The sequence below is a fragment of the Pelophylax lessonae genome (genome assembly GCF_965119305.1).
Source record: "Pelophylax lessonae genome assembly, chromosome: 2".
NCBI lineage: Eukaryota > Metazoa > Chordata > Amphibia > Anura > Ranidae > Pelophylax > Pelophylax lessonae.
The window spans coordinates 669,982,986-670,010,232 of NC_138769.1; the positions used below are offsets into that span (position 1 = coordinate 669,982,986).

The following is a 27,247-nucleotide window of genomic DNA, read 5'->3' on the forward strand; positions in this document are numbered from 1 at the left end:
TCATTAACTTTGTATTGACACTCCCAGCAGTTCGCATATGGCAGTGTAAACTGCCTGCGAGTCGGGTGCAATATGGGAACTCGCAGTGGATTCGCAGGTTTCCCACATCGCACCAATGGGAACAGGCACTTACTGTCAGGATTAGCAGGTGAAAATAAAGAAAAAAAAGCCTAGAAAAAAAAAAAGAAGACAACAAATGCGGCCATCATATTTAAGACCTGGTAAGCTGCAATATATGGCATTTTTGTTTTTGATTTTAATACAGCTTTACGTTTCACAACTTGTATCACATTTAAGGCAAGAGGCCCTGTCTGCCTGATAGGATTTATGTAATCCTAACCAAATACCATTTACTTTGCTAAAACAATGTGTTTCATCAACTAATGCTATGTTTTTATCTAATAAAATCATTTTACTGGTGCCAACATGGCAGCATACATGTGTTAGTATGCTGCCATGGATTGGCGCCAGGAAAGGAAAAATATAGTAAGTATGTGATGCCATTTTATGTTTTCCCTGCACCAATCTGGCAGCATACTACCACATGTATACTGCATTGGATTGGCACCAAGAAAGGAAAATTACAGTAAGTATTTGATACAATTTTCCGTTTTTGTGTTTTTACATTTTTTGTCTTTTGTTGCATTTCAGTGCTGCTGACCTCCTGCGGCATTTTTTTGCAACCAATTTCTGTCAGGCTGAATTTCTTGATGACGACAGTGGACCATGCCTGTACATTGTGTACTGAAATGGTTACTTGTAGACTCTATTGGGAGCCCATGTGACAGGGTGACAATGCAGGGGCACAATTAGGAGACAGGAAGAAATTGTTGTCACCCAATAACAGGAAGTGCCCGAACAAGGACCTGAGTGGCTTTCCAGATTACATAGTTAGTGAGGTTGAAAAAAGACATCAGTCCATCCAGTTCAACCTATGATGTGTGTGTGTGTTTGCTTTTAACCGTACATTGTATACCCCTGTATGTTGTGGTCTCTAAGGTGCCCATCTAATAGTTTTTTGAAACTATCAATGCTCCCTGCTGATACGACTGCTTGTGGAAGAGAATTCCACATCCTTACCGCTCTTACAGTGAAGAACCCCTTACGCACTTTAAGGTTAAACCGCCTTTCCTCTAGTTTTAGTGAGTGGCCACGTGTCTTATTGTATCTCCTCTCTCTGAATAGTTTGTTCTTTATGCTAGGGTCGCCAGTACAGTATTTGTACATTGATATCATATCCCCCCTCAATCGTCTCTTCTCCAGAGAGAATAAGTTCAGTGCTTGTAGTCTTTCCTCATAGCCGATGTTCTCCATTCCCCTAATTATTTTTGTTGCCCTTCTCTGGACTCTCTTCAGTTCCAGCACATCCTTCCTGAGGACCGGTGCCCAGAACTGGACAGCATACTCCAGATGTGGCCAGACCAGAGTCTTGTAGAGTGGGAGAATAATCTCTTTATTTCTGGAGTGAATCCCCTTTTTTATAAATCCCAGTATTCTGTTGGCTTTGCTTGCGGCAGCTTGGCATTGCATGCCACTGCCAAGCCTGTTGTCTACCAGTACCCCCAAGTCCTTTTCCATCCTAGACTCACCCAGAGGTTCTCCCCCTAGTGAGTAGCTTGCTTTCTGGTTTCTGGCCCCCTTTCTGGACCTTTATGGCAGGATAATTTTTAAACTTTTTTTGTGTATATATAGCCAGAACATTTGGGGAAATAGTAGGGAAGGATTAGAATCCCTGTTAGGTTTACTAGACCCTGTTACAAAGTTTGTTCCTAAATTTCTGTTATGAAGACAATGATTAACCTGACAGGAAGTGAGTGAAATCTGCAACTAGGAAACAGACCGCAACAGAGAGCCAAGGGGTTCCAGCATTCCCCAACTTAACTTAAAGAAGAATTTTTACTTCTATCTGTGTTAAAGTTGAAGATAATTTTCCTGACTTCCTGTCTGGTGAAAAGATTGTCCCTGGGAAGGGACATTCAGTAAGAGGAAATCTCCCTATTGGAGCGCCAGCTAGCAGTAAAATCTGACAGATGGTTCTAATACTTCCCAACTCTGTGCAAAGCTTAAGAAAAAGAATGTGGGCTTTGGCCTTGTTTACACAGTCGCCGAGGCCAGTAGTCCATGAATGGGCTATTTGTGTATGCAGCTTGAGCTGCTGGGTGCTGTGTGCAGGCAGCCTATGTAAGTCTATGGGGGACAAAGTGACTTCATGGACACAAACGCTCATCCTAATTTTACAGGCACACTCTCTGCTTTTGGGGCCGCTCACCCGCACCTTTTTAAATTAGGACGCGCATCTGCCTGGATGCATCACATGGCATCTCAAACTCCATAAACAAATGGGCCATTTACGGTCTGTGGGCCTCAGCAACTGAGTGAACGAGACTTATAGATAAACTTTAATGAAAGCTGCAGATTTAACAATGTTGAAAATTACTTTTAAAATCCCATTAAGATGTTAAACTATGAGATTTTCGTGATTGGGTATCGTTAAAGAGGTTGGAAACCCATACAACTTTTTTTTTTTTGCAACCTGTAAGAGAAACACATAATGAGCTAGTATGCATCGCATACTAGCTCATTATGAAATACTTACCTTAGAACGAGCCCCCGCCGTGCCGCCCGCTTACCTCTATGACTGGCTACATGTCCAGTCGCCCGTCTTCCGGGATCGCGGCATCCGGCCATCTGATTGGCCGGAGCCGCGGTGATGTCACTCCCGCGCACGGGAGCCGTCGGTCACGGCACGGGGCTCTGAAGAAACGGCACCAGCGGCTGTTCCTTCAGAGCGCATGCGCCAGTGATGTCACTAGCTGCATGTAAGGTAAATATCTCCTAAACCCCTAGAGGGTTTACTTCCTCTTTAATGAAGAGATTTGTGTTTTTAATTTTTGAATGTTCTTGAATTTCTATTTCCTTTAGTGAGTTGCTAAATGGTATGAGTTTACTAAAAGTTATTTTCATGGTTCAATTGATGACGGGATGTTCATAGACATGGGTGGGAGGTTGGACATGCATGCACCAAGTGCCAAGCACCAGCTGGTACTACGTTCAACTTGAATATTCAGCTTGGCTAAACATTTAGATTCTGGCCAGTGGAAACAGTGGGGGAGAGGAGGGAGGTGGCTTAGACATATTCTTATTGATTTTTGGGGTGATGGGATGGCAGTAGGGAGTGATCATTTGGAAGGCATCCGTAGGCATTAGGACACCTAATGTACCCTTCTGAACATGTCTGATAAAGCTTGAATTTTGAGTTAGACGATAAATAGTGTCACTTCAATTACTTCTGTACAGGCACTTAGAACACAAGCTACCACTATTTTACCCATGGACTGGGATTTTGTCTTAAAGAAAGCTAACATAAAGGATCTGGCAAGATGTGGAGTTCCTGATGTTGCAGGATATAAAATGATTCAAATGAATTTAAAATGGTCCTCTACAATTATAAGTTACCAGTAAGTATATTTTTAGGAAACACTATATATATATTTTTGTAGTTATCCTATAAATTTAATTTGCACCATGTTAAGAATGTTCATTGTCATTGCGCTACCCCTATATCCCTTTCCTGCTATGGGGAGAACTGTACATTGCTTCGTGTCTTCACCAAAGGGTTTCACTACAGGCATATTTAATAAGGCAAAATGTAGTGTTCAAAGTGCATTTTCCAGCAGTAACCAATCAGCAGCCATTTTCAATGTTCAAATTTCTCTTATGCTGTATGGCCTGCTACACTGTACATTATCATTGCTCTTTAAATAGCCTAAAAAAATAGAAGTCTGTGATATGAAAAAAAAAAAAAAGAAAAAACAATAATACTCACCTAGCTGGATGCCCAAGGTGTTTTTGCCCAAGGTGGCAGCCAGTCATTTCTAAATACCATAATTTCCGGCGTATAAGACGACTGGGCGTATAAGCGACCCCCCTAATTTTCAAGTTAAAACATAGGTTTTGGGCTATAATCGCCTTATAAAACTACCCCCCTTCCGAAGCAAGGCAACACCATTGAAAAACATCAGATTTCTCAGATCTCTCATATATCTCCATATTACCCTAAGTACTGTAATAAATGTAATCTCTCATAATATCTCCAAGGTACCCTAAGTATAAGTATTACTGGTAGATGTACTCTCTCAAGGCGCTGGCTGGGCGGGAATCCTTTACCGGTATACTGTACCTTCGGCTACATACAGTATACCGCGCTGAGCCAATCACAGTGAGCGATGTATTCCATTATTGAATGCAAAGCCTGCTCGGATTGGTGGAGTTAGAGAGGTGGGCTGATGTTACTCTGCCAATCCGAGCAGGTTTTGCATTCAATAATAGAATACATCGCTCACCGTGATTGGCTCAGCGTGGTATACTGTATGTAGCCGAAACTACGGTACATACGGTATACCGGTAAGGGATTCCTGTACAGCAAGCATCTTGAGATTACATCTACCGGTAATACTTATACTTAGGGTACCTTGGAGATATTATACTTGGCGTATAAGACGACCCCCCCCATTTTTGGGGGATTTTCTTGAGGTACAAAAGTCTTCTTATACGCCGGAAAATACGGTAGATTTCGCTTCAAGTGAAATACTTCATATATTGACATTTTTCCTCCTGCACTGTACAGGATTTTTAATTACACCCCAGATTTACCTCCAGCTGAAGTAGATAAAGCGATACAAAAAGCTTTTAGAGTGTGGAGTGATGTGACTTTGCTTCAATTCATCCGGCTTCAGAACGGAACGGCAGACATGATGATATCCTTTGGTGGGAGAGGTATATTCAATTTATGTAATTTACAACAGTCATGGATATTTGTACTTGAGTTAATAAATACTTTATATCTGTGGTGTCATCTAGAACATGGAGATTTCTTTCCTTTTGATGGACCTTCAGGTGTGCTAGCTCATGCCTTTCCTCCTGGTGACCACATTGGTGGAGACATCCATTTTGATGATGAGGAGACATGGACTGTGAATGTTTCTGGTAGGTGGTATCAGTAATTTTTAGGTACTTTACTTATTAAGGCTTCCTTGTCGTAGTGCTCTTTGTACTTTCCGTAAAAAGTATGGTTGAGGGATATGCTTTTTTTTCAAATGGTATCTTAGAACTATTAACATGAAACGAGAGGCCAACCTAAATTACGGTGGACATTCATGCTGTACTATCATGTGGTCTAATTCTCCCCCCTCCGCCAATTACACAATAGGGTATAAAAACATTTTTTATGGGGTTAGTGTCTTTTCTGGAGAAGCTGGAAATGCACTTTCTACTTTTTGGCTTAGGCGAGAATGACGAATCACTCAGACTTTGAGCCATGGGTGGCCCTGCAAGCACCACCTGGCTTTACAAAAGTTGATTCAAAGTGAGTCGAAGCGAAAATGATTGGCCAAAAAGTGACTGCATTCTATCCTATGGAGGAGTTGATTGATATTCTTCTGTTCATCCTGGGCATACAGCCCCTAGTCTGACAGTTGTTGCAGAGTGTGATCACTGGGTGCAGTGGAGTCCATTCACATCAGACATTGTGGAGTAACAGGAACTGGCTTCTTTATTGCAACATAACACAGAAATCAAAGATGTCACCTCATTGTAATAAGAACAACAGAACAGGAAGAGATAACCAACAAGTTCAGTACAGTGTACAGGATATTACAACACATCATAGAAATGCATAGAATATCACTGAGCATTAGCGACATCTAGTGTCCTATTTATGAACTGCGGTTAATCTGCTAAACTGAAAGCTGTTGTATCTCCAACAACAGTAACAGTCAAAGCTTTGCTGTGACCTAAACTTCCTGTTACCCAACTCTAGTGTACATTCTTCATTTATTCCTATAGAGAGTTGATCATGCGGGCCCTATGATTTTTATAAACAGCAATCACCTTAAAACATATCTGCACCAAACAAACATTAGAATCAACACAAATACAGTTTAAACATTGTATATTACAGTATTTTAGTAACCGTGTCCCCTTAAAACATTGTCTTTTCCTTATAGACTACAATTTGTTTTCTGTGGCTGTACATGAGATTGGTCACTCATTGGGATTGGATCACTCTGGTAATCCTCAAGCTCTTATGTTTCCCTTCTACACACACTTCAGTTCAGAGGTCTTTACCCTTCCGGCTGATGACGTCCTGGGAATACAGGAACTGTATGGTAATCTTTCCATATATATTTATTTTAACCTATGTGTCATATTATATGAGTAAAAGTTTGCAATATTGGTCAATAATTATCTCTATAAAATGGAAACGTACATGTTTTATATTTTTCTGTCTATTGTTTATAATGGATGATAACATATATACTCTGTATATATTTCTGGCCCTAACAAACACTTAAGTACATCAGCCCAAACTTAAAGCCCAACTGAACCTTCAGTTTAAATCAGCTAAATGCATTCCAGGTGCATCAGGACCAAAAATTGTTCAAAGTCTTACAGTTTGTTATATTTCGTAAACCGCCACTGCTGGAGTCGAAAAGCCTGTCCCCTGCCAGCAACTGCAGAGTGAGATGTTCATTCTTAGTGTGGAGGCAGTGGTTTCCCTGTAGTGTTCAAACGCAGCCCCTGCTAAATCTTACCTATAGCTCTGCAATCTGCAAAGCTCATCTGATTATTGAGCAATGGCTATGACTCAGCGGTGGCTGTGTTTGACTTCTACAGAGAGACTAATGTTTCCATACAGAGAGGAGAGGTCCTTTGTTGTAGCATGCTGGCAGAAGACAGGTTTCTCTATTCAGGCTGAGGCTGTTGTTTAAAGAAAACATACTGTAAGAATTAGAAAAATGTAAAATGAAGGATTTGGATTATTATTGGAAGCCACTGGGCTTTAAATTTGCTGTCCATGGTAAAATAATATTGTACCCATTCCTGTCCTCATCACTTTGTTTATAATAATCAGTAAGGATCTACTATGACTGCTGCTAATTACATTTACTAGAAGAAGGTAGAAATAGGCTGGCTATAGACATGAGATAACAGTTGGATGTATGTTTACAATTCAGAAGGAGGATTTTTTTTTCAAATCTGCTACATGGAGATGCATGTACAGTATGTACTGCCAGAATGGCATGGATATTCACTTATTCACATTCAGTGTTTGCTATGGTCTGGGGGAAACCAGGAAGCAGTTGGCTCATTGACAACACAAAGCGCTGCGCACACTGTTGGTGCTATAAAAATCCTGTATAATAATAACAAATTAGTTGATGATCTTCTAACATCTATAGGTAAACTTTAACCAAACTCTATAAATGTTATTATAGTGCATTTAATATAATATTTATTTCATATTTTATGTTCCAGGCTCCAAACCATCAAGGATTATAACCCCAACAATCTGTAGTCAGGAGCTTCCTATGGATGCCACAGCTCACTGGGAAGAAAGTGTGATTACCTTCAAAGACAGGTATTGTATAAGCAGTAGACAAGATTATTTTTAACAAACGGATAACAGAAGCTGTCTACCATGAGATGGGTAAATTGATTTGCAAATCTGGTTGACCAACAAATCATTAGCACAGATGTCCAACCTGAACACATTTGTCAAATTATGAATCACAATGTTCATAAATTACAATTGCTTGGAAATCCAATTTGTTTGAGTTGTTGTTTGTCTAAGACAGATATTCATGAAAATAATCAGACAAATTAACGTCGACCAAAATGGCTAATTTGCTTGATGTGACATTAGACAGGTCTAGGCTCAAAAGAAGACAGCAGGTGTGATTTAAATGGTATATTCAGGCAAAGTCTTTAGATTTGGAAAGAGTAGAGAAGGGGTAAAACACGTCAGGCTATTAATTTTCTGTCTGAGTACAACTGAGGAGATTTTCCTTTACTTCCTGTCATGGAGAAGAAGCAGGAAATGATATGAAATCTCACCATTTAGAAAGTTGCCATCAGGACGTTTGTTCCTATTGGATAATTTCCCTTCACCTCCACTTTTTTCCCCCTACTTTGTGTTTATGTGGAAATGGTTATCACGACAAATAGAGAGGGTGAATCTCCAAAGTGGGGACACAGACAGTGATAAAAACCTGAGAAAGGGTCTAATCTCTAAGCCTTCGACTGAAAACAAAAATAAGTTTTGATATTACACTGTTAACATGAAAAAATGAAAACAACTATTAGTTTTGAGCGAATTGATTCAAGAAACAGAAATCCTGTAATAAACTTTCACAATTAAACATTCAAAAGAGCACATAACTGTAGTATATAATTTTAGATGTTATCATTTAGTGTTCAATGACAGGCCCCTGAGGAAGTGCGAAACATGTTGAGCCTGAGCCCAGAACATACGTCAAGTATCAGAGTTGCCTTACCACCATCCTCTACCACTGACTGAAATCCTTCCTTCTGAATAATTGCTGCTATTTACTAGTGGAAATTGTTAAGGAAAGTTACAGATTCAGTGGTAATAGGCACCCCTATGTTGATTGATGCACATTTAATACTATAATGTGGCTACATGTATGTTTTCACATACAGTGGGTACGGAAAGTATTCAGACCCCCTTAAATTTTTCACTCTTTGTTATATTGCAGCCATTTGCTAAAATCATTTAAGTTCATTCTTCTTCCTCATGAATGTACACATAGCACCCCATACTGACAGAAAAACACAGAATTGTTGACATTGTTGCAGATTTATTAAAAAAGAAAAACTGAAATATCACATGGTCCTAAGTATTCAGACCCTTTGCTCAGTATTTAGTAGAAGCCCCCTTTTGATCTAATACAGCCAGGAGTCTTTTTGGGAAAGATGCAACAAGTCTTTCACACCTGGATTTGGGGATCCTCTGCCATTCCTCCTTGCAGATCCTCTCCAGTTCTGTCAGGTTGGATGGTAAACGTTGGTGGACAGCCATTTTTAGGTCTCTCCAGAGATGCTCAATTGGGTTTAAGTCAGGGCTCTGGCTGGGCCATTCAAGAACAGTCACGGAGTTGTTGTGAAGCCACTCCTTCGTTATTTTAGCTGTGTGCTTAGGGTCATTGTCTTGTTGGAAGGTAAACCTTCGGCCCAGTCTGAGGTCCAGAGCACTCTGGAGAAGGTTTTTGTCCAGGATATCCCTGTACTTGGCCGCATTCATCTTTCCCTTGATTGCAACCAGTCGTCCTGTCCCTGCAGCTGAAAAACACCCCCACAGCATGATGCTGCCACCACCATGCTTCACTGTTGGGACTGTATTGGACAGGTGATGAGCAGTGCCTGGTTTTCTCCACACATACCGCTTAGAATTAAGGCCAAAAAGTTCTATTTTGGTCTCATCAGACCAGAGAATTTTATTTCTCACCGTCTTGGAGTCCTTCAGGTGTTTTTTAGCAAACTCCATGCGGGCTTTCATGTGTCTTACACTGAGGAGTGGCTTCCGTCGGGCCACTCTGCCATAAAGCCCCGACTGGTGGAGGGCTGCAGTGATGGTTGACTTTCTACAACTTTCTCCCATCTCCTGACTGCATCTCTGGAGCTCAGCCACAGTGATCTTTGGGTTCTTCTTTACCTCTCTCACCAAGGCTCTTCTCCCCCGATAGCTCAGTTTGGCCGGACGGCCAGCTCTAGGAAGGGTTCTGGTCGTCCCAAACGTCTTCCATTTGAGGATTATGGAGGCCACTGTGCTCTTAGGAACCTTAAGTGCAGCAGAAATATTTTTGTAACCTTGGCCAGATCTGTGCCTTGCCACAATTCTGTCTCTGAGCTCTTCAGGCAGTTCCTTTGACCTCATGATTCTCATTTGCTCTGACATGCATTGTGATCTGGAAGGTCTTATATAGACAGGTGTGTGGCTTTCCTAATCAAGTTCAATCAGTATAATCAAACACAGCTGGACTCAAATGAAGGTGTAGAACCATCTCAAGGATGATCAGAAGAAATGGAAAGCACCTAGTTAAATATATGAGTGTCACAGCAAAGGGTCTGAATACTTAGGACCATGTGATATTTCAGTTTTTCTTTTTTAATAAATCTGCAACAATGTGAACAATTCTGTGTTTTTCTGTCAGTATGGGGTGCTATGTGTACATTCATGAGGAAAAAGAATGAACTTAAATGATTTTAGCAAATGGCTGCAATATAACAAAGAGTGAAAAATTTAAGGGGGTCTGAATACTTTCCGTACCCACTGTATGTTGTGTGATGTATTTGTATGAGCAACTGATGCTTTTTAATATTGATATTAGAAATAAAAATGTTTTTTTTTTTTAATAGATTATTTGTGATTATGTCCAGGTAAAGTCCATGCTGTTTAGCCCATACTCCTTTCTTGTAGTATATAAACTAATGGTTAAAATAGTATTAAACTTTCAGTGCAAATTTATGTTTTATTTTTAGGTCAATGCAACTGACTGAAAAATGTCCATGCTCTGTTCATCTCCACTGCGCTTTATTTAGACTCTCAGTCACGAAGCGTGCACTGTGCAATTTCTTATGAAATTATGCTTTAAGACTACATGTTCCATGGTTCCTTGCCCATCCCCCACACTGTGCATGTACACGGAATACAATAAAGATACCTGTGTACCTTTCGAATAAAGCTTGAGCATGTACAGAATAAGAAAGACCCGGCCAGGAGTGCACTCGTCAGGGTGACCTCCAAGGCATGGGTAGATATGAGTTACACTCCACTTCAAATGTTATTTATGCTAAACAAAGGGGCTAAACACAAGAGAGGACTGGAAACATTTTAAGCCTAAGACATTATATCAGTAGATGACATATAGTATGGTAATCAAAAAAATAGTATAAAAATGTAAAAAAAATAACAGAACTTTTTTTTTTTTTTTTTTTATCATTTCCTAGAAAAGTAAGGTATCATCATCCAAATGCTCCTGTATCGAAATCGTTCTCATCTAATTCACTTTGGAAAAATGTTCCAAATACCATAGATGCAGCTTATAACTTTCCAGGAAAGGAAACTCTTTATTTATTCAGTGGTAAGTAAAGACAATATTAATAGCAGCATAACTCATTGCCAATGGAACATCAAAAAAATGAGAAAGTACTCCTTGTATGCTCCTTTTCCTGAAAAACAGCACTTTGCCTTGGAATTTGTTTTCTTCGTGTAGATTGAAATCTGTAAGTGAAGATTGGTCTGATTATTTGAAAGATATTTCTCCTGAGCTCCATATCTGTTAAATGAATAAGTTATACAACTGTGAGAAGTTTTCTGGTTATCATACTGTATATACCCTCATGCTGGTCCTGTCATTGGTTACTTCATCTATAAAGCCAGGGTATGGTCTTACTGCAGCCAGATCACTGCTTTAACCACTTTACCACCGGAGGATTTTGCTGTCTTCCGTCCAGGCCACTTTTTGCGATTCGGCACTGTGCGACTTTAACTGACAATTGTGCGGTCGTGCAATGCCTTACCCAAACTAAATTTACGTCCTTTTTTTCCCCACAAACAGAGCTTTCTTTTGGTGGTATTTTATCACCTGTTTGATTTTTACTTTTTGCGCTATAAACAAAAAAAGAGCGTTTATTTTGAAAAAATAACAATATTTTTAACATTTTTTTATATGAAATCCCCCCCAAAAAAATGTAAAAATCAAAATTTTTTTTAATTTTTGGCCAATTTTGTTTTCTGCTACCTATGTTTGGTAAAAAAAAATCACAATAAGCGTATTTTGATTGGTTTGCGCAAAAGTTATTGCGTTTACTAACTAAGGGAAAGATTTCTGTCATTTTTGGTGTTTTTTTTTTTAACAAGTAATGGCGGGGATCTGCGATTTTTTTTTTTTTGCGGGACTGCGACATTGCAGCGGACAGATCGGACCCTTGACTGACATTTTTGACACTTTTGGGGGTACCAGTGACATTACTGCAGTAATCAGTGCTATATATATGCACTGTTACTGTAAAAATTACACTGGCAGGGAAGGGGTTAATTTTATTGGAGAGGGAGGGGTTAATGTATGCCTGGTGCTTACTGACGTGTGTGGGGGGAGGTGACTGAGTGAGTCATGGACAGATCGCATGTTCAGCTATGCTGAACACTGCAATCTGTCACTCCTTGTCACTTAGGAGATCCGCCGCTCTGTTTACACAAGTGGGCGGATCTCCAAACTAGATTCCCCGACGATCGGGGAAGAGCAGCAGCGATCGCCGCCGCTCCTCCCCTGGCCCGACTCCCGCTGTGACTGAAAACAGCGGGCGCGCGCCGCCTACAGGGGGAGGAGTCCAGTGACGTAGGTCTACGTCGCTGGACGATAACGAACCACTTTGCCGCAGTACAGTCAATGTGACTGGTCGGCAAGTGGTTAAAAGAATCATACTGCACAATTATGAAACCCGGCAGTGTGATTTCCAGTTTTCCAGATATGCATTGAGCTCCACTTGCTTCTGAAGTTCTATTATTAAATATATTAAAAACAGCCGGGAGGAGAGCCCAGTCACCATGACCTATCAAAGTTGTGTGGTTAGCCTCTCCTCCAGTTGTTAAGTTCTTTCTGCAGCATTAAGAGATAGTGGTATCCACTCTTTAAACAATATATCTAAACAATCACCACGCAGACCTCCCTAGTGTGATATCTAATGAGCCTACTCTTTTCCATAAATATGCTTGCTAGAGTCTGACCAGTCCCTAAGGAAGTGAGATCATCTAATCAGATGGATACACTGTGATGTTTCAATCTGTTATTTCATTTACTAACCTGCCTTTTACTTTTTCTGTACTTTTGTGGTTTGTGAGCAATGATATTATGCAATCTGCTATACTGGATAAGAACCAATCAGATTTCAGTTTAATCAAGGGATCTGACAGTGCATCATTGATGCACTTTAGGCCTAAAAGTGAGCATTTCTAATTAATGTATTATCGCATTTATTAATAGTTATTGAATATCCACTAATTGCGAACACTTGCATCTAGGAAGGGAATTCTGGACTGTCAATGGATCTACCTTGTTGAATGAAGGTCCCAGAGATATTGATGAATATGGCATCCCAAAATATGTACAGAAAATAGATGCTGCTTTTCATGATAAAGGGAAAGGAAGAACATTTCTCTTTGCTGGAGATCTGTGCTGGAGGTATGTTGGCAGTAAATGTATGGCAAACATTTCTCTATTATAATTACAGCACAACATTTTGATTCTTAACAGTGAATGTCATGCTTGGAATGAGATATCCTGTTCTAGATCCAGTATGCTGTGGACAGCTAAAAAACTCATTGGTATCATGCAACTTGCTCTGCCAAGTGATGTTGGCCCTAAAACTATGCCAGCACCATCAGACGGGAGGTCAATCAGCCACAGCTCAAGGATGGAACCTTAAGCCCTGTGCACACGTACCGATTGTCGGCCGCAAATATTCGGCCGCTGACCGATCGGCCGATTGTAGGCTTGTTAGTATGATGCTTCCGACAGCCGACAGCGCATTTTCGGCCGAACAGAATCTGTTGTGCAGACTTTAAAATATTTGTTGGCCATCACCAGAACGGCTGATTATTCGCCAGTCAGTACAGAATTCGGCCGACAATCAGCAGATTTGCAAGACTGGGCATGCTCAGAAAAGAAAAAACACACGGAAAGTTAACCATCACATGACATCACTTCTGCAGTCGGCTGTTGTTGGCCGACAAAATTCGTGTGCAGTCTTTTGCAGTTTTCAACCGACAGGACAGCCCTGGACAAAAGACGGCCGATCGTTCGGCCGACGATCGCTACATGTGTACGGGGCTTTAGGGTTCCATAGAACCCTGACTGATAATTGGCAAGTTGAATGTGTTCTTTTGAATAAAGTAGAATAATTTGAGCACTGGTCATCTTTTATCCTTGTGTTTTAGAAAAAGCAGTAAGCCAACCTTTACAAGTCAAAGCCTAACAGCGACCACAGCTTATTTTTGAATCAAGTCACCTCCAGAAGTAAAGAAAACACTTGGGCCAGAGCTCTGCTTTAAAATACAGAACAGATTTTTTTTCATATTTAAATATTTTACCCCTGTTTGTTTAGTTATGATGAAGACAGAAAGCAGCTGGACAGTGGATTCCCTGTACATCTGGAGTCACAATTTCCTGGCATTGGCAGTAAAATAGATGCCGCTGATATGCATAATAATGGTAAGCTTGCCAATAAATAAGCATTTTCACTTATATTATATGCCAAATGATTTATGAAAACCTGACCATAAAATCTGTATGGGCTTGTTGGACTCCCCATTCTAAACCCTTTTTTCTCCGTTTAACCCAGCGGGCCAAATGAAAACAAAACTGACTGCTCAGGAGAAGCCACTGTACTAACTATGTGATGTTAGTACAGCGATATCCCCCGCTGAGCTATTGTGGAGGACTGCCCCCATGCCAGAACACACCAGTCAGTGCTCTCAGCCATCAGATGAGAGCGCTGAACGGCAGACTTTTTTCGGTCATGCCCCATCTTTGGGCCACAGTGTTCATGTACTGGATGTTAACAGTTTTGCAATAAGCATTTCCCTCCCCACCCAGCCCCAGCATCCCTTTAAATGGGTCTTTATGCTTGGAGAAGGGGGTGCAGGACAGACCTCTGTGTCATGTAACCTCTGTGATTGGCTGTCACTGTTGTCATATGATTGGGAGCTTGTCCCGCTGACTCCCAATCATGACTAGAGACCAAGATCTGTCTATGCAAGCCAGCAAGCAAGCTTTTACCACAGAAACCTCGGCCATCCGTGGACTCATATGTGCATTATGAGGCTCAGGAGTTGAGAGAAGGCAGCACCAATTTCATTTTCACAATAAATGATTAAGTTTGATTTTAAATTCAGCTACCTCTATCTTGGCATTTGATATATGTGGTTTACAGGATGTAGAAGAAAGCCTACATGTTGGGGGTGGGGGTTGCTTTGAGGCAAAGGAATGGAGAAGAGACGCCTGAGAGGGGACATGATAGCAATTTACAAATACCTCAATGGTGATCTGAGCATAGAAAAAAAATGTTTCGGTCGCAAGGAATGCATGAGAACACGAGGCCATACAATGCGTTTAGAGGAGAAGCGATTTAACCTCAGGTTACGCAGGGGGTTCTTTACAGTAAGGGCTACAAGACTGCGGAATTCTCTGCCACAAATGGTAGTAACTGCAGGGAGTATGGCTACGTTTAAAAGACTCTTGGACGTACATCTCAAGGATCAAAACATTCAGGGGTATGAGAAATGATTCACACCTACACAGGTTGAACTGGATGGACTATTGTCTTTATTCAACCTCAACTACTACTAATGTATATCTGTGTTAACCATAGAACTCTATGTTAAAGACATCCACCCAGACCAATGCAGCCACCACCAAGCCACCCCGATCCTAGGTGGGTATGCAAACCTGACCTCCCACATCCCAACAAAAATACAAAAACCATGGCAAGGTTATTGTGTCTGCAGTTGTCTCACTTCTATTTTTATTAGCTTCCTCCGTCCCTCGCGAGACAAAGTACCCTATAGTACTTTGTCTTATTTTCCTATGTTCTTCAATAAGGTTAGCTGTGAGGTTGGACAGGGCAGGGTGTTCCTTCTTCCCATATGGCTGTCTGGCAATACAGCTAGCAAGGAGAGGGCTTCTCTGCTACAATGTTCTAGGCAACTGAGAGTAAGTGCTTGGAGATGGAGAAAAGTAACACCTGTAAAATTAGCCATCTTCTTGCTAGCTGAGTTGTCGGAAGGCCATGTAGGGAGGAGGAGTGCTCTGTCTGACCTCACAGCTAACCTTACACAGCACCTAGGAAGAGGTACATGTACTTTATCCCCTGAGAAACAGAACACATTAATAAAAATGGGAGAGCGAGGTCGGACAGGGCAGAGTGTTCCTCCTTTTTAAGTCTTATTTCTTTATTGGAATTCAAAACTGAGCCTTTAGTAACTTGACTGTGACCTTAGTGCATTTGCATTATCTCAAACAAGCATACAGTACATTGCTGACTTTATCCTCAAAATTATTACAACCCATACTCTCCTATTCTTCTCCCATACAGGATTCATCTATTTTTACCATCAAACAACACAGATTGAATATGACTCTAGAAGAAACACTGTCACAAATATGTCAGAAATATACCCATGTTAATGTCACTTTTATTTTTTACATATACATATATTTATATATATTTAAACATAAATGTGTGTAATAAAATTATATAAGATTTTCATAGCCTGTATTAAAACCCCTCTTAAGTCTTGTGCATACCTGTTAAGTATAATGCATTATCTTTATTGATTATCAGGGCTTTTTTTTCTCAGTCAATAGGTGCAGGAACTCCCCTTTCCAAGTCACCCCTTGTCTCCGCCGCCCTACTCACCTCCTGCACCATTCCTTAGTTCCACCCCCTAAGTACTGCTCCTTTTAGAGAATAAGGAACCATGTAACAATTGTGGTACTAAGTAATTTGTATGGAATTCGTTAATAATAACAAGAAAAACTAGATCACATGTGCCAGCAACAATAGATCCCCTCAGCAACAATGAACCCCCCAGAAGGAAATACCCCCTCCCCCAGCAACAAAAGATCTCCAGCAGCAATAACAGCTCTCCGTGCAGCCAGCACCAATAGACTCTCCAGCAGCAATAGACCCTCCCCCAGCAACAATGTATCACGCACAACAAAATACCCCCCCCCCTAGCAACAATAGACCCCTAGCAGCAACAACAGATTTCCCTGCAGCCAGCATCACTAGATCCCTCCCAGCAACAACTGACTCCCAGCAACAGTGGAACCCCCACCAACAACAATAGACCTCCTGAGCAACAGTAAACACCCCTCCCCACCCCGCAAAAGCAGATCTCCTCCAGCAACAATAGATCCCCCCAGCAGCTAGCATTAATAGACCTTGAACCCCTTGCCATTACATACAGTCAGTGCTGGAGGTGCCGGAACTGCGTTCCCCCGCGTTCCCGCTGAAAGAAAGCCCTGTTGATTATACATAAAAAATTGTGCATTACCTTTTTGAGTATACAAAAAAAAAAAAAAAAAAGTGCGCTATCTTTTTTTGATTATACAAAAAAACTTTGTGGAACATATTGTATAATAATTTTTCATAAAATGGGTTTGTTGGACATTTGGAGTACTGTGCAGTATAATGTTATTACTATAATGGAGTAGAATACACTAAAGTAGGTACACAGTTGCACATTTGAACAAATATAAATTCAAGCTGTGAGTGTGACATTAAGGGTCTTTTCACACGGGGTGGACCGTTTTTTGATCCGCTCCGGCACTTTTTTTTTTTTACAGACATGGATGACACTTGTGTCATCCAGGTCCGTATGTCCGTTTATCATCCCATCCCTTTGCGAATGATAAACAGAGATAATGTATGTCAATGGGATTGCGGATGTCAGCGGATGACACCGCTGACATCCGTTTTTGCGTCCGTTCCGTTTTTTTAAACAGAAGAAAAATAGGGTTCTCTTCCGTTCCAAAAAACCTAACTGATAGGAAAGGACACAAATCGGATGTCATCAAAGTTGATCCAGGGAATATCCGATTGCCTCTCAGGGGATCAGGGAGGAATTTTTCCCCTGCTGTAGCAAATTGGATCATGCTTTGCTGGGGTTTTTCACCTTCCTCTGGACTGCGGGTATAGGATTGTGTATATGGGATTGTATGTTTTTTTTTTTTTAATTGTGTGAATTTGGTGGACTTGTGTCATTTTTCAACCTGACTAACTATGGTGGGGGTTTACTAAAACTAGAGAGTGCAAAATCTGGTGCAGCTCTGCTTAGAAACCAATCAGATTTCAGGTTTTATTGTCAATGCTTAATTGAACAAGCTGTAGTTAGAAGCTGATTGGCTACCGTGCACAACTGCACCAGATTCTAAATGTTCCAGTTTTAGTGAATTTCCCTCAAAGTAACTGCAGGTAAATCCTCCAACTAAATGTGTTTTGATATACTGTATAGTGAATGATGTACCATTAATGAATGTTTGGCCTAGGAAAGCAGTAAAATCTAACAGTTGTCTTCATTATCCAAAACTTTAAAAAAAAAAAATGGTTCTTAACTGTTTTCTAAGACTAAAGATGGCCATTCAGAGGAATCAGGAGGAATGTTAGCAGTGGGTTGCTCTGCAGGCTTGACAAAAGTTGATTACTCAATTGACTTTTGTTGAAGCGCTAGGACAAAAATTGCGATGCGAACAGCGCCTACAGCAAGTCAGCTGCAGGCACTGATTGGGTATTCTGACAGCTGGCGCTTGCAGCTATCAGAGTACAATAGCCAAGCAAGGGGGATTCATTCTATTACGTGGATGAAAAATATCTGTTAGATTTCTTTCATTCAGCCCACAGGCTGAGTGAAACAAAATCTGTTAATGTATGGCTAGATTCATTCTTAACACTAGGTCAAACTTTTTTATGCACACTCATCTTTCCCTGTGTCGGGAGTGACTGCACTGGTAGATCCTGGCCTGCACTGATACCAATGCCAATCTATTGCAGTGAAAGCTACTGATTCACTGAAATGGCTACAACAAAATATAATGAACAATTGGTTATAAATTTTAAAAATGGTATAGTAAACTATATTTGGTATTTTAAACCATTACTGATAGACAGCAATTAATTCATTGCACCATGGGCCCCTAGCTGTTTTCAAATATTCGGCTCCAGCCAGAGCCACTGTTAGCGTTCCTGAAGGGGCCCCCCAACTTCACACCCCCCCCCCCCCGTGGTGCAGTGGAACAGCAGCACTGCCTTTATCTGTCTACACCTCAAAAGTTAAAAACAAATATCTTCTTTGCTCCCACCTCCTGGGCCACTCTGTTGACCTGATGGGGCCCAGGGAAATGTAATTTAGGCCCTGGTAAGCAAGTAGGAGTGGGGTGTGGTCTAGTAAAATCCATTTATTAATATAGGCAGAAATTAACAATGCTTTCCTGGCCCTCTATGTAGCTGCTGGGTCCTGGGCCCAGTGCAACAGGACTGGCTGTACTGCCTTATCAGCGGCCCTTGCTCCAGCTATTGTAATAGGATTATGCTTACGGTTCAGTGTAAGGGTAACGCTTACCACTGAAGTAGCTGCTGATGTTTGGATCCCTTTACTCTACTGATATCAACCACCTTCCCAGCAATGACATACACTATGACACACCAGGGCTGAAGGGAAGATTTTTATTTGTGCAACACACAGTAAAACAATAAGATGGAAACACAGTATTAAACACTTGAACATAGTATATCGAAACAGTTACAAAATAACCTGTGACCTAGTAAATAGTAACCGGATCAATTTACCCCTAATCCCTATACTAAGGAAGATTGCAAAAATACTGGCCCAACAGTCTCAGGCAAACCTTCTCCCACTGGCCAGTGCATTGAGGCTCAAATCTGACATTGAAACACTCAAATTTGAGTCCCACAATCCCGGGTGTAGGTGCCTAAATGGTGTCCAAAACGTCAATACTGTTCCTTTAAATAGTGTACAGAGGGTATGGCCAGTGGCCTCTCACTGACACAGAGGATGGCGACTTGTCTCTTCCTGCTTTCCCTCTGGGGCTCAGCAATGCCAGCTGATGTGATGCACTCTGCATTACCCGGTAACAATAGCAGACTTAAGGGGGGGGGGGGGTGAGGTAGATGGCGCTGCTTGTGGAAAGATGTCTGGTAAAATCACATATACCAAAACAATACACTATATTAAAAAGTCATAAGGCAATAAAGGCTTATCAAGTATGATATACATATGCATACATATATACATATATATATATAGATATATACATACATATATACATATATACATATGCATACATATACATATGCATATGATATACATATATATGAACTTTGGATAAAAAGTGCCAGAAAGTGCAATAAGTGCTATAGTACAATGGTATATGGTAAAAAATATATATAATACAGTGAGGTGGTCCATCGTTACACAGAGTCAGGGGTACTGGTATAAATCAAAAATGAACTATAGACCAAAAGTGACACAATGTGCTAATGGGAGGTGATGCAATTAATTAGTATATAAAAATTGTGGTATAAAATATATATATATAGTACTCATAAGACCATAAACATAAAACCAATAATGAGGTGGTGCAAATAAAAATAAATGTATGTAAATAATCAAAGTGCTTGGTGCAAAGTGACCACGTGTATATCCTGACGCATACAGGTATGTAATCAAAGTAATGGGTAATAAATATAAATGCAAAGTGACTAAAGTGATATAAGCCCCGGTTCACATTAGTGCGTTCGCGGAGTTCGCATGTAATTCGGAGTGCACTGCTCCTAAATTACATGCGAGCTCATGTGCGGTGCGAATTTCAGCCATACACTTTGTATGGCTGAATTCGCACCGTATCCGCACTAAACTCGCACATGAGGCTTTTTTTTGGTATTTTATTAAATAAAAAGATAATAAAAAAGGGGGCCCTCAGATCCTGCCCCCCCCCCATGTGAATGGGTATCGGGTACATAATACCCGTAAGCATTCACTAAAAAAGTGTCAAAACATAATAAAAACAGAGACAGTTTTTGACAAATCCTTTATTAAAATATAAAAAATAAAAACAATATTTCTCAATCACGCTGCCCGCCGACCCGAAAAAAACAACAACAAAAAAACGGTCCTTGATGTCAGAAGGGGGTGGTTCCACCAGGTGATGCCCCTTTTCTATAAAAGAACTGTCAAACAGAGGAGGCGGCGTGATTGACAACGGATCTACATTGGGGACACTGTTTTTTATTTTTTAATAAAGGATTTGTTAAAAACTGTGTGTGTGTTTTAATAATTTTTTACATTTTTTTACTGAATGGGTACAGGCACTATGACAAAACCCATGCGCATTAGGCGGGGGGGGGGGGGCGGATCTAGGGCCCCCTTGTTAAAGAGGGCTTCCAGATTCCAATTAGCCCCCTGCCTGCAGACCCCAACAACCACAGCCCCAGGGTTGTCGAGAAGAGTCCCTTGTCCCCATCAACATGGGGAAAAGGTGCTTTGGGGCACCTTTGCCCCAAAGCACCGCCCCCAATGTTGAGGGCATGTGGCCTGGTATAATTCAGGAGGGGGATGCTCACTTGCCCCCCCTTTTCCTGACCTGCGGGGCTGCATGCTTGGATAAAGGTCTGGTATAAATTTTTTTTTTTTTAGACCGAAGGGCCTGGTATGGGCTTGGGGGGGCCCTATGCCATTCTTTAAAACATTTTTCTATTGCCGGGCAATGCCGGCATGGAGCCCGCTGACAGATGATGACTCATGGTTGTTAAGGACGCGTGCGGCCGGCACACCAAATTCCAATCGGTCAATCATTTTTCGACCGATCTAAATTCTAATTGCTCTGAAAAGTTGGAATTTGTTAGAATTTATTAAATGAAATAAAAAAAGGAATGAAAAGGAAACTAAATTTACCAAAAATGAAATGAAACTAAACAAATTCCGAAACCAAACTAAACTAATTCCATAAGGAAACAAAATTAGTAACATAACGAATTTATCCGAAATGAAACTAAACACATTTTTCCATTCTGCACATGTCTAATTATGAGTATATTGTAAGGAAATATATACAGAGAATGTGAAATGTAGTGTGTACTCATTTTCAGAAAAAAAGACATATTTCATTTAAGTGAAAATATAAAAAAAATCATGAATCTCTTGTGTAAACAGCACTCTAAAAGGACACACATGCAGTGATCACCCTCTGCTTACTTATTTGGGAAAATGAAATGTTTTCCTCCCTCTACCATGAGAGCTGTTGGTTTTTTATTGCTGGCATGCTACTAACCTGAGAAATTACCCAACACTATACTATGCATTCATTGCTTCAAAACAAACATTGATGTTCTTAGAAGATCTGGCTACATCCGATACTAAAAGATCTGCACACATTTCCTTGGCTTTACAGAGGTCACACACACTTGTCACAAATAACACATTAATCCCCCCCCCCCCCGGAGGTAAGAGGTAATATGGCCCTTTATGATACATTTGTGAGTCATTATATTATAGACAGCTGGCAGAGCAACTTTGTATCATTAACACATAATAAAAGACTTTGCTCAGTTTATATAAAAGATCCGTTAGTGACACAAACCAAAATGTATAATACAGTTTATCAGTAATTAATATGTTTAATCACTTGCCAACCGCCTGACATACATGTAACTGAGGCAGGTCGGCTCTATTGTGTGAAATCACGTACCTGTACGTCATTTCGTGCAACAGCCACCAGGGGGCGCGCACGTGCCGCCGGAGGCCCGATCGCGAGCTGATTGGACAGAGGGTGAGCCAATCAGCGGGTCCACCATTCACCTGCGATCATTCCCAAGACATGCAGAATGGCCATCTGCCTATGTAAAACAAGGCAGATCACCGTTCTGACATGGGAGAAGATAGAGATCTTGTGTTTCTGCTAAGCAGGAACACATATCTCTGTCTTCCCCCAGTCAGAGTATCCCCCACACAGCTAGCAAGCACCCTCTAGGGACACATTTAACCCTTTGACGGCTCCTGATGTTAACCCCTTTCCTGACAGTGTCATTAGTACAGTGACAGTGCATATTTTTACCATCGATCACTGTAATAATGTCACCGTTCCCTAAAAAAGTGTCAGGTGTCCGGTTTGTCCACTGCAATGTTGCCGCCATTACTAGTAAAAAAAATTAAAATGCCATAAAAATATCCCATAGTTGGTAATCTCAATAACTTTTGCGCAAACCAATCAATATACACGTATTGGGAAAAGATGTAGCATAATACATATTGGCCTAAATTGGTAAAGAAATTGTATTTTTTTTTACATTTTTTTATTGGATGTGTTTTATAGGCGAAAGTAAAAAATAATTGTTTTTTTTTTTTTTTTTTCAAAATTGTCTCTTTTTTTGTTTATAACGCGAAAAAAAAAGCAAAGGTGATAAAATACCACCAAAAGAAAGCTCTATTTCTGGGGAAAAAAAAGACATACATTTTATTTGGGTACAGCGTCGCACGACCGTGCAATTGTCAGTTAAAGTAGCGCAGTGCTGTATCACAAAAGATGGCCTGGTCATGAAGGGGGGTAAAACCTTCTGGGGCTAAAGTGGTTAAAGGGATTCTGGTCCTAACAAAGGAGAATTCGCACATGCAGAACACACAGCTTTGTCTCTCTGTTAAAGGAAGTGGAAAATCAACTGATCTTCTGGCAGGGAAAACGGGTAATAAAACAATGTTCTGGGGGGGGGATTTAGAAAAACAAAACCTGCCGTGGTAAAGTCCAATTGAAGCCTCCCTGTTAAATACTGTAATGCAGACAGCCTGCATACATATAATAGAAATGCTTGTTTCTGTGTATTTTTGCATACTAAGTACAGCAGCAAGGTTTATGGCCAGCTTAAGGGTTTGATTACCAGATATGTGCACACTAGAAAAATGTGTTTCCTTTTTCGGAATCATTTGTTAACCAATTCTGGACCAGAAGGTTTTACCCCCTTAATGACCAGGCTCATTTCTTGCTATTCGGCACTGCAATATTTTAACGGACAATTGCACTGTCATGCAAAGCTGTACCCAAATAAAATTGTTGTCCTTTTTTCCCACAAATAGAGCTTTCTTTTGGTGGTATTTGATCACCTCTGTGATTTTTATTTTTTGCACTATAAACAAAAAAATAGCGACAATTCTGAAGAAAAAGCAAACACTATTTTTCACATTCTGCTATATAACATTTCCAATAAAACAAATGTAAAAATCAACATTTTTCATCATTTTAGGCCAATTTGTATTCTGCTACATATTTTTGGTAAAAAAAATCCCAATAAGCGTATTTTGATTGGCTTGCGCAAAAGTTATTCTGTCTACAAACTACGGGAAAGATTAAGTAATTTTTATATATTTATTCATTTTTACTAGTAATGGCGGCGATCAGCGACTTTTAGCGGGACTGGGACATTGTGGCGGACAGATCGGACACCTAACTGACATTTTTCGGGGACCAGTAACAATACTTCAGTAATCAATGCTAAAAATATGCACTGTTACTGTAATAATGACACTGGCAGGGGCGATTAAAGGGTTAAATGTATGCCCAGGGGGTGTTTTCTAACTGTGAGGGGGGTGGGCTTGTGAATCAACACAGAGATCTGTGATCCTAAATAGGAGGATAACAGGCACTATGTGCTGATTCCTGAGAGAACAACGGTCTGCTGTGTTTACAACAGCAAGACCGCTGTTCTCGCTCCACGGGGAGTGATCGCGGGTGCACGGCGGCAATCGTGGCCGCCGGCCCCGTGAGTCAGCTTCCCCACTGGCTAATGGGGGCGTGCCCCCAGGATCGCTCCCGTGGATCGCCGTACAGGTATGGCAATTTGAGCAGCCGAGCCAGCCTGCCGCAGTATATCTGCGGCGGGCGGTCGGCAAGTGGTTAAGTAAATCATATCATTTTGTTATAATCATTATGTTAGAATGATTCTTTTTGGAATTAGTTTTGTATATTTGTTGTTCTGAATTGATTCATATTTTCTGAAGATATTTTGGAAGATTCATTTTAATGTTAATTCCTTATTTCGAGAGACTTATGCCATCTGAGTCATCCCTGCTAGTCCAACCCACAAAGAAAAATGTAATTTACCACTTGCTACCCGCCCGGCGTCAAATGACGACGGAGCAGTGTAGCTATTGTTCTGGGATGCCGTCATATGATGGTGCACCAGAACAGCCTCTCTCGCGCGCCCCCGGGATCGTGGCCGCGACGTGTTGCTAGGACACAGCGCGACCCCGATCTCGGTAAAAAGTCAATGACATGACTCTTTACCCATGTGATCGGCTGTGTCCAATCACAGTCGGTCACATGTAAATGAGGAAGTGCCGTTATTCGGCTCTCTTTTAGAGTGCGAGGCGAGGAGAGCTGATCAGCGGCTCCTCCTCATAGAGGAGACAAGTACAAGTAATCAGGGCACTGATCATCAGTGCCCTGATTACACAAAATGTAAATAATGTGCCAATTACTGCCCACCATCAGTGCCCACAGTGCCCGCCATTAGTGCCCACAATCAGTGCCCACAATAAGTGTCCATAGTGCTGCCAGTCAGTGCCCATCAGTGCCTGCTCATCTAGGCACTGATGGGCACTGACTGGCAGCACTATGGGCACTGATTGTGGGCACTGATGGTACTGGCCATCAGTATCCATCAGTGCCGCCCATCAGTGCCGTCCATCAGTGTCCATCAGTGCCGTCCGTCAGTGCCCATCAGTGCCGCCTATCAGTGCTAATCAGTGCCACCTATCAGTGCCCATCAGTGCGGCATATTAGTACCTCCTCATCAAGAAAAACTTTTTTTTTTCAGAATGTTCTGTCTTTTTTCTTCTTTTTTTGTAAGAAATAAAAAATCCAGCTGTGATTAAATACCACCAAAAGAAAGCTCTATTTGTGTGAAAAATGATAAAAATTTCATTTGGGTACAGTGCAGCATGACCGCGCAATTGTCATTCAAAGTGTGATAGTGCTGAAAGCTGAAAATTGGCCTGGGCAGGAAGGGGTGAAAGTGCCCTGTAGGCAAGTGGTTAAAGTAACAAATGGAAGGAAATTTATTTCGGATTCATTCGTTATGCTATGATTTGGATTATGATGGATCCACCTTCATCCAACCCAAACACAAAGTAGCAATCATTTTATTTCATTTTAAACGAAGGGTCTGTCAAGTTCAACCCCAATACAAAAAGAATCTTATTAGAATATTCCTGATACGCCCACTAGAATAGAACCGAAAGGATCCAAATCAATTCAGATCATACATTATGTTGTTGTGTTACTTCTAAAACTTTGAAAGGTGCAAACTATCGCATCATGTCATTCGAATGAAACAAATAAATATGAATGATTTTGTTGTTTTCTTATGATTTATTTCAGATTCCTTAAAATTTGTTACAGTTATGATTCAGAGATTGGGATACATCTGAATTTTCCAATAATAAAGAAAATTTTGTCTGAATTTGTAAATAAATAAATCGCATATGTCTATTGTTCACATAGATCGCCAGGGGGAAACAAAAGCAAGAAGCTGAGCTATGGTTTTACCACCCCTGAAAAACCTACCTATAGAAAGAAATGTAGCTACTCATGTCCTGGCTATGGCAAAAATTAAACCCAATGTTGCATTTCCCAAGCCGTACCACCACTGAATGTGACCTATTCAAGTGAATGGGGTTGTGCCATAATTATACTGTAACCACAGGAAAATGCAAGCAGTTGTGTCCCTGGTGGCTTGACCTTTTCAGGGTTAAATCAGGTGCTGAGGTGACATATTGCCTCCCAGCTGCCTCTCCACCGCCCTCTGAAAAACAATCTATGGTGGAAATGTAGCCACTCTGGCCTGTACCACAAAACGTAAACCCCATAAAGGGGCAGGCAGTACCACTACTGGATGCAACCCATGCAAGTTCATAGGGCCGCTCCACAACTGCCCTGTTGTGGCACAGTGGTTCAGCCTTTCCAGGGTTAAAACAGGCACTGAGAAGGTGACATTCTCACATTTTACAAAGCCATCCACAGCTTAGCCCCCAGGTACATCACTAGCCTAGTCCCAAAATACCAACCTCATCATTCTCTTCGTTCCTCTCAAAACCTCCTGCTCTCTAGCTCACTCATCACCTCCTCCCATGCTCGCCTCCAGGACTTTACCAGAGCCTCACCAATCCTATGGAACTCCTTACCCTTATCTGTCCGATTATCTCCCACTCTATTAGCTTTTAGTCGATCCCTGAAAACCCTTCAGAGAAGCCTATCCTACCCACACCTAATAACTGTACTTCTATTTTTTCCATCAGCTCACCCCCCCCCCCCCACAGTTATTGCCTTTTGCTTCTCTTGACCCTCCCTTCTAGATTGTAAGCTCTAAGGAGCAGGGCCAATTCCTCCTCTATTGAATTGTATTGTAACTGTATAGTCTTCCTTCATATTGTAAAGTGCTGTGCGAACTGTTGGCGGTATATAAATCCTGTATAATAATAATAATAACATTCTGGCAGGGCCGGTGCAAGGATTTTTGCCGCTCTAGGCAAAATAAAAATTGCCGCCCCCCCCATATGCTCTCCCACCCCCCATACCAAGTTGCTGAAGGGGTTAAAACCAATGGCGGCTTGGTGCTCCATCGGTCAGGAGGGGGGTGGCAGACAGACCTGGCCATGGACCCCCCCCAGTCACTCCAGAGTCCAGTCAACACCATATTCCCCCCTGGGCACCAGTTCACTTACCTTGTTCCTCAGGACAGCGATGGCTTCCCTCTCAGTCTGCTCCATGTCCCCTCTTGGCGGCTATCTCCTCCCTACTCCTCCTCCAATAGGATGCCT

General features: G+C 41.2%; 1 protein-coding gene across 1 annotated transcript; it reads left to right on the forward strand.

Moving 5' to 3' along the window:
• The first annotated feature begins 3,415 nt into the window (after window positions 1–3,415).
• On the forward strand, window positions 3,416–16,065 carry LOC309548241 (collagenase 3-like). Its single transcript, XM_082248192.1, has 9 exons — window positions 3,416–3,458; window positions 4,628–4,776; window positions 4,861–4,986; window positions 6,006–6,167; window positions 7,318–7,420; window positions 10,810–10,943; window positions 12,884–13,043; window positions 13,966–14,072; window positions 15,955–16,065. The coding sequence occupies exons 1-9, from the start codon at window positions 3,421–3,423 to the stop codon at window positions 16,044–16,046; spliced, it is 1,071 nt and encodes a 356-aa protein (XP_082104318.1). The 5' UTR covers window positions 3,416–3,420; the 3' UTR covers window positions 16,047–16,065.
• The last annotated feature ends 11,182 nt before the right edge of the window (window positions 16,066–27,247 follow it).

Excerpts from the sequence above, each read along its gene's own strand:
- LOC309548241 (XM_082248192.1), top strand. The coding sequence starts at position 3,421 with ATGAATTTAAAATGGTCCTCTACAATTATAAGTTACCA. Across the intron at positions 6,168-7,317 it reads GGGAATACAGGAACTGTATG|GCTCCAAACCATCAAGGATT; the intron begins GTAATCTTTCCA and ends TTTATGTTCCAG. Across the intron at positions 13,044-13,965 it reads GCTGGAGATCTGTGCTGGAG|TTATGATGAAGACAGAAAGC; the intron begins GTATGTTGGCAG and ends CTGTTTGTTTAG.